Source organism: Trachymyrmex septentrionalis, unplaced genomic scaffold (assembly GCF_001594115.1).
Source record: "Trachymyrmex septentrionalis isolate Tsep2-gDNA-1 unplaced genomic scaffold, Tsep1.0 scaffold37, whole genome shotgun sequence".
Taxonomy (NCBI): domain Eukaryota; kingdom Metazoa; phylum Arthropoda; class Insecta; order Hymenoptera; family Formicidae; genus Trachymyrmex; species Trachymyrmex septentrionalis.
The window spans coordinates 9275384-9289718 of record NW_017305536.1 but is presented as its reverse complement, the minus strand read 5'-3'; the positions used below and the strand labels follow the sequence as shown (position 1 = coordinate 9289718).

Sequence of the window (14335 nt, the reverse complement as noted above, 5' to 3'; positions counted from 1 at the left end):
ATATATATATATATAATATATATATATAACTGTAAGATGTACACGCGTTATACATTTGTACGGTGCACAACGTACGGCGACGCGCGGAAAATACTTTTCGATCGTTCTTCATTATTTCGACGGCGAACTGAGTGAAAATGAGTGCGACATGGTAGTTGTGTTGTGCGCATTTTGGCAGTCCTAGGACATATTTGTCCACAGATCTCGTCGCACGTCTCGTCAGTCTACATGATTAAGGGATTAATAGGAAACGAAAATAAAAATTGGCCGCTCTCAAAACGATGAACTATATCGCGTTTATTATAACAAAGCTTACTGTTGATAGTCGATTGAAAAATAAATCATTCTGAGCTGAAATATTAAAAAAAAAGCTCAAACTTCAATTAGTTTCGAAGAATATACAGCGAGGGCAAAATACAGGGGAGATATCTTAAACAATTTTTAATCATGTTTATTTACATTTCAATTTACGAAAGTAGACATTAATGAGCAATTTATTAACAAAAAATAAGACAGAGTGTATATTTTTCAAAATTATTTTACCTAAAAAGATGTGTAATAATTACAGTAATTAAAGTAATAATAAAAAAAAGTATAATTAGGGTCATTATTTAACAAGATATATCATTATATTAATAAACGAAGATATAAAAATTACATTATTTGCATATTCGTACAGTCGAAAAATTTATCTTCTGATCATAAATGTATTTTCGCGGAGCTCTTTTGTTTATATCGAGACAAAGGGTAATCGTTATTAATAAATTGCTAATTAATGTTTATTTTCTACAAATAAGGCTTTTTTTAAATAAAATCTTTCGTTTACGAATACTTCACTGTAGCACGATACAATTTATCGTTAGCGAGCCGTTTTCAATTAAACAGTTCTACAACGTTATTGTCTCCGATTCCGTCGTCAAATGTTCTCCGAACAAAATGTAATTATGGATAATGCATAGATGCTCGTCGCTATTAAACGATGCGCAATGTACAAGGTACGTTTGTTAGTTAGAATTAATATACATATTTTCAGAGCGCAGCAGGCTCTCTTATTAACGCACATGGTAATTTCGATAATTATAGTCTAAATTTATTCCGTGCCCTCGTCCTCTTGAGGAAAACTATTTACAGTGTTTTACGCATACGAGGATGTATATCAGGTCATCTTGGAAGAAACTCCTTTCGCGTTGTCGCGAAAATTCGACTTTCGCTAAAATCTCCGCGTGATTATTACTCCAATCGCATGCCGCGCGAATTAGATGCGGAAAAGTCGCCTAAAAAGACTAGAGTTGTAACGGTGGAAGGATAAAGAACGGGTACAATCTGCGAGAGAGAAGATCGATATCCTGCTTATTTTATAGTTTAGCAAATTTACTCTTACCTTGTCATCTTCTGTAGTATATGCGGAGTACTGTAAATAATTCAAAATAAATCCCGATGCAAGATTTAATAAAATCATATAACATTAATAAAGTTACATGACTAAATTTTAAATACTACAAATCGCATGAATAAAGTTAATTTTATGCATACATTTAAAGAAAAAAATTAATCGATTGACCAAACAGCAGTACGTGACTATTATTAAATTACTTCTCTGATGATTAACTTTAATTGATATTTGCGGATTGTGCAGTAGACATTTTTTCAATTACGCTGTGAAAAATTGTTTATAACTATTCCTCGGATTTTGACTTTTAAAATAAAAAAATCTAGTCAATTATGTGGACTTTAAACAAAGATATGTTAATTTTTAAATTTTGTGGTTTTGCGAATACCATAATTAAGGAAATTTCGGAGCGAATACTAATTATATAATATTAATAACTAAAGAGTCAAGCCACCGAAGAATTTTTTCGGACGAATATGCATTTATTTGTGACATCATTTCATTGTGATGAAATTGAATTGTCCGTAAAATTCTCAATTGAGAATAAAATCAGATGGTAATGGAAAAAGGACGAGAACACGTCCGACATTGAGAAAATCTTCACGTCGGATTTTCGTAACTGCTGTACTTTGTACAACGCACTTGTTTCGCGTCGCGGTTGCCAGCGCGGAAATATTTTGCGGATTTTCACGGAAATAAGTCGATCTTTCTCTCGCGTCGCGGAGATCCTCTCTCTGTTCCCCCGAAATTTACCGTTGCACTTGGCGCGCCGTAATCGACACGATATACGACACTCCGAGAAAAAAGGAGAAAGAGACCGGAGAGCATATCGTCGATAAAGACGCGCCATTCTACGAAAATACACTCAACGCGACGATCTTCTTTATCCCCCATACCTACTTTGTAATACAAAGTATACTCTCGGGATAGAAAATCTACATTCGCCGTTACGAGACATAGGTACATCGATTTTTCCTCTCTCGCGGTAAGAACATCCGCGGAAACCTAGGTTTTTGGACATGGTGCTTTCCGCTACAATGGCAATTCAATGGATTCTTCGATAAATATCAATGGATTTTTTCCGACGCCGATGTTTTTAGAATGAAAAGCGATCACATCACGTGGTGATGTTCTCTCGTGAAAAATTTCGTAAGTCGTGCGATTAACGATATGTTAATATAAACACATGTGTTTCCCTTTGGCTTTTTTTGGTTACGATATAAATTATAATATGTGTAAATCTGGAATGTGTGAGTTTTTTTTCTCTTGAAACCTAGAATTGTTTTAATAAACACTTTTGGTTCATCAGTAGTATTTAGTTTTATTCAGTTTCTTCTGCATACTTTCACGATGTCTTGCCAAAGACAAATGGAACCTTTGAAAATTGGGCAGTGATAAACTCGATATAAATTGCTTTCACAGATTTTTATATCACATAACATTTTGTCATACGTGTACTCGGAACACAATGGAATGTATAAATGAAGAAATTTGGTTGCTATTTATGTTATCCCGATATTGGAATCTTTCGATATGTATTCTTCAAGAGATTATTTGGTCAGTCCTGAACGTTTGTATCAGCTACCTTAATAGGATTGCAAACCGTATGTATGTAATAGGTTGCATACAAAGACGTCTAGCTGTTTCGTTATATTACCTCGGTATATTCATACGAGATATGAATATATCTTATCGAAGCGTAGCCTGAAAACCTCATTTTCCTCGTTGTACGGCGTCGTCAGTCACGATCAGAAGTTTGTTTTCAGATACGAGCACCGCAGACATGGCGGTCGTCGTTGGGCGAAAGTCCATACGTCTGAAAACGAGCGGTCACGTCGCTCGATGTGAGCGGCGCGAGCATCTCGCGTCCGGACGAAACTCATCATTCATATTAGGTATACCTTTTCTCGAGAATTCGAGAACGTTACCGGGGAAAGCACCGCGAGTCCAGGAATCGGAAGGTAGTCGCGCACCATGAAGACGCACACGATCGCCACGAGCCGGCGGCCATATCAGACGTAGTACTCGTTGACGTTGAGCGCGTCGGAGTCGCGTCCCTATACGCAGCTTTCCTGGGTCGAGATCAGGGGCGTACGGACGGTGACGACCTCTCTCGCCGGGTGGTGCTGCTTGCTGCTCATGACGGTGGCGACGGTGGAATCCTGGAGTACGTTCGCCGCCGTTATAGGGGTGGTCGCGCATGACGGCACGTTAGGGACGTCCAGTTTGGGTGGCCTGGCGTTGTGGTCGATGCAGGCATAGACTGTGGCTTCCTTCGTGTACGGCTTGCCGCCCACGATCACCCCGAGACCGCTGCCGTAACCCTGAAGACCACCCAGACCGCCGACTCCGCCGCCGAGGCTGGCCAGCTTGGCGTCAGTCGTCAGGGTCGACAGAGTGGTAGGTCTCGCTAGGCACAGCTCGGCGTATGTCACCTCCCCAGATAACTGAAAGGAAAAGATTTGGACGTGCTACATCAAAAAAGAAACATTCGCAAATAAAAGAAATTATGAGTTTAAAGAAAATTTTACTAGTTCCTTTTAACTTAATATTATAATACTTAATGTGTGAGGTGTGTATTTCTGATATCCTAACATTATAGCTTAAATTCATTGTGTTTTTTTTTTTTTTTTGATGATTTACAATTAACTCTTTGTGGATCGATGATCTCATTTGGGATCACGCTCTTTTATTTTTTGTTAACTGCTTACTTAGTTTTCATGAAATTTGGCTTATAGATACGAAATAATTTGATAATGTTTTATTAGTATTTAAAGTTGAAAATGAAAAATGAAATTTCTTAAAACTGATAATCCAATTATCATAAAACTCAGTTTTACGAAATTTTTTTATTACGAAGTAACATCAAGCTCCGCTTCAACTTTCAGTTTCGCTTAATTTAAAGCTCATCGGTGTTATTTACGCAAACAATTAGTACTGATTTTCAAACTGACTTTTAATCTCTAATTATGAACTCTGACATTAAGGTCGTTTATTGAAGATTACCATTTTGAGATTCGATATTTTCGGACTACATTCAAATTTAGAGATACCAAGAATATTTCTAAAACTGGGTTCAATTTTAGAATTTTATAGCCAGAATCGAATTCATCAACCCCTGAAATTCTTAGAAATCAAAATCTTTTTAAGTCTCTTCGTTAAAAAGCTCCTTTATTCAAAGGGTTAAATAATGATTAATAATATTCCATCTATACATCACTTAGATAAAAATAAATGTAAAAAATATTTTTCAAATTGTGAAACAATTTGCGCTGAATGTAATAATGCATGCAAAATAGCATTTACATTTAGCGAATTTATAAAAGCGTCTAGACAGCTCATTCGAGTAATGAAAGGTTAACGTAACAAAACAATATGAGAGATTTATAACAAGATTACACTTTATAACAGTGATCATGCAGCTAAGTGACGACGAACATTGAAACGTTGACGGCAACACAATTACTTTAGTTATGAATATGCTACTTGACAGGCGATAGCAAACAGGACTTTTCTGCTAAGTCCAGCTGAATGAAGTTTATTGAAACATACGTTAATCGTCGGGTTCTACATGAGCCTTGAATCCGATTAGGGATTAAGTACGCGTATTGTTTCCATCGATCGAATCTACTGCGCATTATGCAACAAGTCCGCTCGGATGTCTAATGACACGTGGGTAACAGGAGATTAAACCAATTTCAATACATTAGCGTTGGTTTATTATAGATGTGTACGCGAGGCGTAATCCGCTAAAGTGAATGCAACCATTATACTGTGACGCGTACCGCGACCGGACATTCAAATAATCCCCTATTCGCGTGAGCGAATAGCCCAACTTTCGTGATAGGGCTAAAACATTTCGAAGAAATCGAGCGAGAGTTTCCGCGTCGCATTTTCCTAGTCGCAAGACTTAGATAACACGAACAAGTCTAACTTTGGAAATTTTCGCTCTTGAATATTCCTAAGAGACTGCCTGGACTAGTTGGCTCGCATTACGAAAACTTTTGACGGCGAGAGTTCCTCCGACTGTTTAGGACAGCAACCCTCGAGTGCCCGACGTCATTTCCTATAAATTGGACGCAAAACAGCACGGAGAATGTTCGTTCGCAATGGAATATGGTGGAAGAGCAAATGAAATTGTTTACGGGAGCGAACCAGTTCATCGGATTTTATCATGCAAAAATCGAAAAAAAATTGCAAGTTCCATAGATTTTCAAAACGCAAGCTGCTTTTTTGTATTGCGTTTTACTACTATCTACATTTTCTACAGGAAAATCCATATATATTTTTTTTCATCGAAACTCAGCAAACTCCGACAATTTTCTACAAGCACTTAAGATTACGAGAAATTCAACGCCGATAATCATTTGTACTATCGATTCTGAAAACGATTCAAATTCAACGGGAGGATTTGAACAATTGGTATTTAAAGAAAAAGCAACAATTAACCGAGGAGAATACGAAATCCGAAAATCCGAGTAGCGATAATCAAAGTTTTCCACTCTAGAGTTTTGTTCCTACCGAGGTTTCACTAACAGAACTTTCCCCGCAGTAATTAGCAATTAATTTGGTGTGAAATTGGGGGTGAAGTTTCAATGAATCGTGACGAAACGGACTCAAGAGAAGATCGGGGGAAATTTGAGAGGGAGTAAGCGCGAACGTAACGAGAGGAGTGCGTATTTGGATTCTGATCACTCGTCGCCGCGAATTACAAACGGAAAAAAAAAGACAAGTGTTCGCTGAAAAATCCAAAAATTTAGCTGGATACAGATCTGAAAATAATTTTATTATTATCAAAATAATTAGGACGTTTAATTAAGGACTAGAATGTTAATTTTTCGCTGGTAATGTGAATTTTAGCCTTTCCGTCAGCAATACAGATCTTCGAAAAGGATCAGAGCAAATTTTGTATTGTTCCGGATTATATAAAAATCTGAACAAATTCTATACTTGTCAAAGTTTTAACGAGTTTTTATCATCATAGAAATCAGATTATAGTTTTTACTTATTTTTTACAAATTTAATTTTTTCTATCAAAATTGATGATGCTTTTAAAGATTCTTATTGCTGGTGGAAGGTTAGATTACTTGCAGCACTGTCATCAATGTTTGAGTGCTGTATACATAATTCTTTTAATGGTTCAATTAAATTATTTTCAGATCTATATCTGATTAAATTTTTAAGTACTTCAACAAAAAATCACCCTTTCTGTGCATAAATCTTTTTTTCGCGTTTATAACTTATTGATTAATAATCGTGGTACGAAAAATAATTTTATTCGGAAAGAGATCGTTATCTGTATCATGGCGTTAGAATTTCTCCGACCTCAGAATGTTTCCTAAAATCGAGAGGCGAGACGTGGACAGTGCAATTTTCTAGTTTCGAACTGCTGCAGCTGGAAGCGTTGCTTTCCGGTTGAAACTTTACGTAGCGCCATCCTCTCCGGATGGATACTGTTATTTCAAACTACACCGCTGGAGGACTTTCTTGAAAAGGCCGAAGCTTTTCGTGAAGCTCAACGGGAAAGGAGAACGACGCGACAACGGGACGACAACGGTACGATTCGGCAAACTGTTTCGCTTCTTCCATTTCTTTGCACTCCACTTTCTTAGTTTCCCATCCCATTGGATGAACCTATTAACTTTATTAGAACGTCCTTCGCTCGCTTGACTAACAAAATTCTCGTGATTTAAACTATCGATTTTAATTGTTTAAAGTCTCTCTTTGCTGCGAGCAGGCCGTATTACATTCATTTCCCTCTCATAAAATCAGAACATCCATTTACACGTAATGGCTATAGCAACTGTGCGACATACAGTTACGAGCGGGACAACAAAGTATAATTTAACATAGATTCTGGAGGGAATTGTCAGAGTTTGTTAGAGAATTGGCTTTTGCATTTGGTAGCTATTCACTAAAGCGTTTCGTATGATTATAATACACTATTCAATTTCCATATTATCTATCTTATGTATCGAAATATATTATCTATATTATATTTACTATAATACTGACTGCCGCTGACTGTCACTATACGGGTGACACGCATTTCACTACAGCTCTTACTTTCATTTGTAGACAACATTTCGAACAAAGAGTATATTAATATATCATAAGATGTTTTATGTTCCGATTTTGAGCATTTACTGTATGATTTTTTACTTATTTTTTTATTTATCTATACCGATGTATACATGCGCAGGGGAAGGGTATGAATCAGTGATTTGAAAAGCCTTAGCATATGCATTTTTATGAAATTTCAATGACATTCTCTATTTTCGTGTTAGCCATATTGGATTTGTCAATTTGAAATTTAATCATATTTGACGTCAATGACCGTGAAAATGTGATGTATGCATTTTTACGAGATTTTGATGAAATTTTCATTTTTACGTCCGTCATACTGCATCTGTCATTTAAAATTTTGAAATTTAAACCTCGTATCTGACATCAATGTAATTTACAAAAACTCCTACGCACATATACATTTTTATAAGATTACAATGAACCTTTTATTTTCACCACTGCTATATTGCATCTGCTATTTTTAATTATATTCGACATGATCGATTACAAAATATTTACATATGCATTTTTATAGTCTATAAAATATAATTGTTTTACAAATTCCCTTCGAAATCGAACGAAGTGAATAATGGCTAGAACCACTTCAATTTATTAAAAATTGCTAATATGCTACACATTCTGATGAAGGCATCGTGTCCAACACAAAAAAATTGGGGCTATACCACAGCGCTTCGAAGAGAAAAAAAGTGATTTTTTTATCGAACGATAATTTTCCGAATTTTGATTAAACATCTATTATCATTATATCGTCGAAAACTAGACTTGTTGCTGATATATGGTGGAGGAAATTGATGAATTATACTAAAAAAAGAACTTTCAACATGTTACTTACCGGCAAGGTGGGATAATTGTTATAGTCGTTATGTGAATAGGCGGGAAGTCCTTGTAGGTGATTATTCGTCTGCTGGGTCGGAAGGGACGATGGTGGAAGGCCATCCGGTGTGTTTTGCGTTGCCAGTGGTGTGCCGGAAGTCGAGCCGGTCAGCTGATAATCTGAATCTTTCATTTCAAGTACATGTGAGAAATTTCCACTTTGCTTCGCAGCAAGATATTATCAGCTACGCTCTTGTTGAAAAGTTCACGTCTGCTTTTCAAAGGGATCTTGACATATCGATTAGAACATGTAACTAAGCGTGAACTTTTCAAATAACATAAAAGTTGTACGAGACATTTATGAAAAATCGAAAATGTATTCCTGATATATAATATTGTATATTATCGCTGTAGAATAAATATACCTAATGGTTCTCGAATAATACTTAACCATATATACATTTACTTAAGACATGAAATATTTTTCTTTTGCGCGTCGTAAATTAATTTTATTTCTAGTTCTAAAATACTTTATTGATATAATCTACTTCGTTAAAAATTAATTAAATGTTGCGAAGCGCCACGGCTGCGCGAATTATTCATAGAGTTTGCTGTATCATTTATCGAAAAGAAAACCGTGATATAATGTGTTCGTTACGCTATTAAACTAGTTAAATCATTAATTCATGTTTGCGATGGTGCACTGAACTTTATCGTAATAACCTAATAACTACAAGGCATTACTAATGTATCGATATACCTGGCTTAATTCATCGAGGAGTGGTATGCTAATGCGATATGTTAATTAAATAGTAATTTGTACATAACCAGATATCGTTTTGATCGTGATTAAATAATTAACTAAGTAATATCGTGTCCAGAGTAATTTTCTTCATTAAGTTAACATTACATATCCGGTTCAGACAAATTAGTGTCCCGAATATAATTCGTACTCAGTTATAAATATAAAATGACTCATAATTATAAGGGAAATAATTTGTTTTCTTTTCTTTTTTTTTTTTTTTTTATAGAAAAACTCGATATTTTGTTGATTGCTCCAAAAACAATAGAGAAAAATGTGTGTCTATAAAAGGTTAATTCTTTCACATAAAAAAAATGGCAAAGAATTTATTTATGATCATATCGCAGATTTAACAAAGCTTATCGGGGCGATGGCAACTATTCGAACGTTGAGTATCGGATTCGCATAAGCGAACACGATGAACAAGTCTCTCTTGTAATCGGCCGAGTAATTTATTAACAAGTCTGGAGTTAAGTTCTATGGTTATCAGCTGTATATTCAACCATAACCGCGCATTCGCCAGCGCTGTTCCCGCGGTATTACTGCGAACGATGTAATGACGCACAGCATAGCGTTGCGCGATGCTGTTAACGAATCGTGGCGCATTCGTAATAGAGTCCGATGAATTTCCGAATTCTCGAGTACACTTGATCAAGTGTTCTCGATCGCTGTCAATCAGATATTACGTTTGAAAGCTAACGGCGGGCAACGTAGCTGATAAAATTTCCATGTCGAGTCGAAATATCAAACCTTCGTAACAGCAACGTTAACCCTGTCGTTTCCTTTTTCGTTTTCGTTTTTTCCTTCGTATAAATTTAATTTAAGTAAAACTGAACTTCTGATCTAATATTGCTTCAACTGAATATATCATTTATGTTTAAAAAAAAGTTTATTTAAAAATAAAAAAAAATCCACTTAAAAATTTTATTTAAAAATTTATAGTTTATGAAATCAAGAAGTTTAAACAAGTTATAAGCAATGCATAGAGTTTTATTAAAACAAGAATAGACATAAAAGGAACAAGGAGATTAAACGGGTAGGAAATTCGTTTCAACGCGAGTGATTCTTTTTAATTATGATCCAGATTGAAAGCTTGGTGTGTTCCTTAAGTAAGTTCGTTAAAGCATACGCACAGAAAAGTGGAATAATCAGACACCAATCTCGTTCATATGATGGGAGTCATTAAGCGTTTAGTTAGTTATCTAATTTTCAAGAAAAAGGATAAAGATAAAGAGAAAATTAAAACGTTATTCACGTGCAATTTGGAATTGCTTGCAGTATTTTGTTATATTAACAATACAAAATCGAGAATCTCTTTCGACGGTATTGCTGTATCACATTTTTCTCGACTACTTACAGCTTCGATCAATGTAATTTTATTGTATTGCTTAGATAAAGATTCTTTACAAAGTACAGATCTAATATTCAAATACTTTAATATTCTAATATTTAAGCACAGTTAAAATGACTATATATGTAGTCAATATAAATTCACTTGAAAATTATTTCAGCATCTAAGATCCGTTATAAATTTCGATTGTTAAAAGCTTTAACTCTTAATATTTAAATTCTAATATTTAAAATCTTGATTATAATAGAATTCTATCAACTAATCTAAAACACGTTAAACATACATAAAAATTACTGTAAAATTATATGTTGTCCGGAAACTTTGGCAACTATATGTAGTAAATACGTAGAAGTTTACACGTGATGCCATTCAGAAAGCAGTATAAGTGCACTTGCATCACGTTATGCTTCGTCTTTAATCATACAGCGTCGGATGCATACGTTTAAAAATTTCAGGGCAAACGCAAATCGAGTATGAGTCGATCGACGTATGTTACACGTTTATTCGTCGTTGTGTACAGCGAGGCATTGCGTTACTGTACGCGATTTACGCGGCCAAATAATTTCGTGCATTGTCCGAATTCCCGCAACCGTGCGCTCCGTGCATTGGTTACGCATAGGATACTTGCAAATTTTTTATTTACGCATTTACACGTTTCATGTGTAAAATGCATATCAAACGACGTAAAATATTATTAAATTATTTGATAATAAAACTGACAGGCGTGATACGTTTGCTCAGCGTCGTGCAAATTTTTCGTATACACAAAGTTGTTTGATGTTTATCCTTTTATTAACCCATTCACCGTTCTCATACAAAGACGCATTCTTAGGGAACATACCTTTGTTGGTCGGCACAACGTCCGGATTTCTGTCGTCCGCGTCGTAAAGGTCCTCCGAACTCGGTGCGGTAGCCTTCTTTAAAGGTAAATCGCCTGGCCTTTGAGCCCGCCTCTCGCTCCTCATTTTCAACGCTGCTAGAATGGCGACGGTGATGAGTAGAAGTGCGGCGACCACGCCGATCAAACTCCCGAGTAACGGGGTGAACTCGAAAGGTACCGGAGTACCTGTGAACAAAACGCGCACTGCTCTCGTGCAAGCATGTCGGTGTAAAGTTTTCCCGCTCGTGCGGACATTGAAAATTTGTGATTATATGGAAAAAAAAAAAAAAAGTACGTCGTTGGAAAATTTGTATTAAAAATACATTTTATGGAAACAATCCACTCAACTTTTTATGTTAATTTAACATAAGATGAATATGTTAGAAATAAAAAAGGTAAAAATTACGTAAATAATTAACATAAAAAACGATTTGGAAATATTATGGGGGCGAAGCATATTTCTTTAATAGATATATAAAATATTAATAGAATTAATATTTATATCAAATTAACATCTACGTTTTTTATTCATTCATCTTAGAATTTATATTTAAAAACTATTATTTTTATGTTATTTTAGCAGTAAAAGTCGTTAAATATAAATTTAATACAAAATATTCAAATAATATAATTATATTACAGTGACTTCCAAAAGTTTTCAATTATGAACAATATATTTTATCGTATTGCTTAGATTGTCTTAAAGAATATTTATAAATAAAGCTCTAATGTAGAAGTACTTAATATATTCTATGTAGTATTTAAAACATTGTGCTGTTAAGTTGATTATAACAAAAATGTTATTAACTTATAATATAAATTAAAAAAAAAACAGATTGTGTGTGGAAAAAATGTAAAATAATACGTTGGCTGGAAACTTTTGCCAGCCACTATATGTTAACATTTCTGGTATGTTAAAAATTCAACACAACAATTTTAACAAGGACTGGTTTTAACACAAGTATAAAATGCCTTTTACTGTATAGTATTTAAAAAATCCATCCGTGCCCCGTAATAGAATCGAAATGAGATCGAAGTTGCGACGATACGGTAAGTGTAGTAACGGGATGTTTAACAATTAATGCGAATGTGCTTCGTGTATTTGCATACGGCGCTTTTCCGCTACGAAAATATTTCATTCGCGCGAAACAATATAAACCAGCTCTGAGGGAAGTGCTGGCGGGACAATTTTCCGGACGGGCTGCGAGGGTAAACGGGTTAAACGAGTTAAAGTCGCATTACGCCGTAAAAAGATAGGAGATATTTGGCCGGCGCGAGAATGGAGCCATCTGACTACCTACCTACCTACCATTTCTAAGATTAATGAATTCGAATCCTTTTGATATCTCTCCGCGTTTAAACACCGTTCCCGGGCGACGTTTAATTTTCCACGAGGCCGTCTTTCGCCACGTCTTCATGCCTTCGTGCGCGCCCGCGCGCGCACTACACTCGCTATCGTTCTACCCGTCCGTTTTTTAATCTCTTTCCTTAGCCCGGACCTCCTGAGAGACATCGCTCGTAATTGCCACTCGTTTTAGTCACGAGCGACCGAGTGTTTTTACTCTGTGCTCCGATGCACAGCCAAAGTGCACGTTAATTTTTAATCAAGGCGAAAGTGCACCGGATACCCATGATATTTACCTGCTATCTACTTTCCATCGTCACCTCTGCTTTTCCCCTATTTCCGTTTTCAATTTTAGTTGATTTTCAGAGACGTATTTTTGTTCGGCAATTTGTTCTGGCGTGTAATTTCCCTATAGTCCTCTCTAAACGATCTATAATTCGCATTAGATTTCAAGAACAGCGAATACTTTGTTTGTCGTTATCATTTTTTTTTTAAGTAAAGCGTCATCATTAAAACACTCAAAATTCTAAAATAATGAAATGGTCAAAGTCAGTATATACAAAGAGAGAGAGAGAGAGAGAGAGCCATTTCAATCGTAATGTTCGTTTCGTTTTTGATCAATTGTGTCGAGCATTAAGTTACAAAATGATGAACAGGAACAATATCTACTAATGCTTTTTTTTCATTCATCATTGCTTTCATGTTAAAAACTTCGGTTGATTTGGCTCGATGGATTTAAATTGTTTGTTTCATTTGCAGCAATCGTTATTTATTTCGTCGAAATCGTTATTTGACATTCTGCGGAGAAATGTACGACACGAAATCATATTCAACCAGGTTGCAATACAAATATCGTATGTTACCATTAAATACCGATGATACTAGCACATGATGAACTACAAATTACGTTTTGTCCCGTGGGTATATCTTGTTTATTTTTCGTAACGTGAAAGAACTTTTAATATATACACACACACACACACACACACACACACACACACACACACACACACACACACACACACACTTCCATCAATAATATTTACCGAACCATCGCGATACGGTACGATGCTAGTCGTAAGCCGGAAATTTCCACGTCGCAAAAGTTTGCGTACCTACGCGGTAAATGGAATTAAGCTCGCCCGCGTCGCGAGTATTTGATCGTATCGCGGAAATAGAACGTTCTGTTCGTTTTTTTTCTCTCTCGGATCGATCAAATTAAAAGCTATGGCAGAGAATCTCGGGCAGGCTGGCTGCGTCCGGCTGTTCGCAGTGGTATTTCCTACATCGTAGGAATCCGCCGTGCGTAGTCGGTGCTGACTGCTGCTACATTTAAGTTGCACGCGTTACGAGCTACGTGCTAATTTGTCGCCTTCACGCCGCAGATTCATGCAATAAGATAAATGACCGGACCTGGTGACCGGATGTATTTATCTGTGTCCAGACATTTGCATAAAACTTTATTCGTATATATTATTATTAATCTCAAATGCTTTTGTAAGTATAATATTATAATACTTTGGATATAATATTATAATTTAATTGTAAGCACAATTGATACTGTAATAAAAGAAGCATTTGAGATTAATAATAAATTTTGTGTAAATATCCAGACATGTATACATGTTCGGCCACCGGAAACGTTTATCTTATTGAGAGGACGACGA

At 35.7% G+C, this 14335-nt stretch overlaps 1 protein-coding gene across 1 annotated transcript in view; it reads right to left on the bottom strand.

Moving 5' to 3' along the window:
- Nucleotides 1-3447: 3447 nt before the first annotated feature.
- LOC108750418 (nephrin-like) overlaps nt 3448-14335 on the bottom strand; it is a 102442-nt gene continuing 91554 nt past the window's right edge. The window contains exons 12-14 of the mRNA XM_018489835.1: nt 11285-11509; nt 8310-8476; nt 3448-3837 (exon numbers count right to left, since the gene is read on the bottom strand). Of these exons, the coding sequence (XP_018345337.1) occupies nt 3448-3837; nt 8310-8476; nt 11285-11509 (782 nt within the window). The remainder of the gene's footprint in view (nt 3838-8309; nt 8477-11284; nt 11510-14335) is intronic.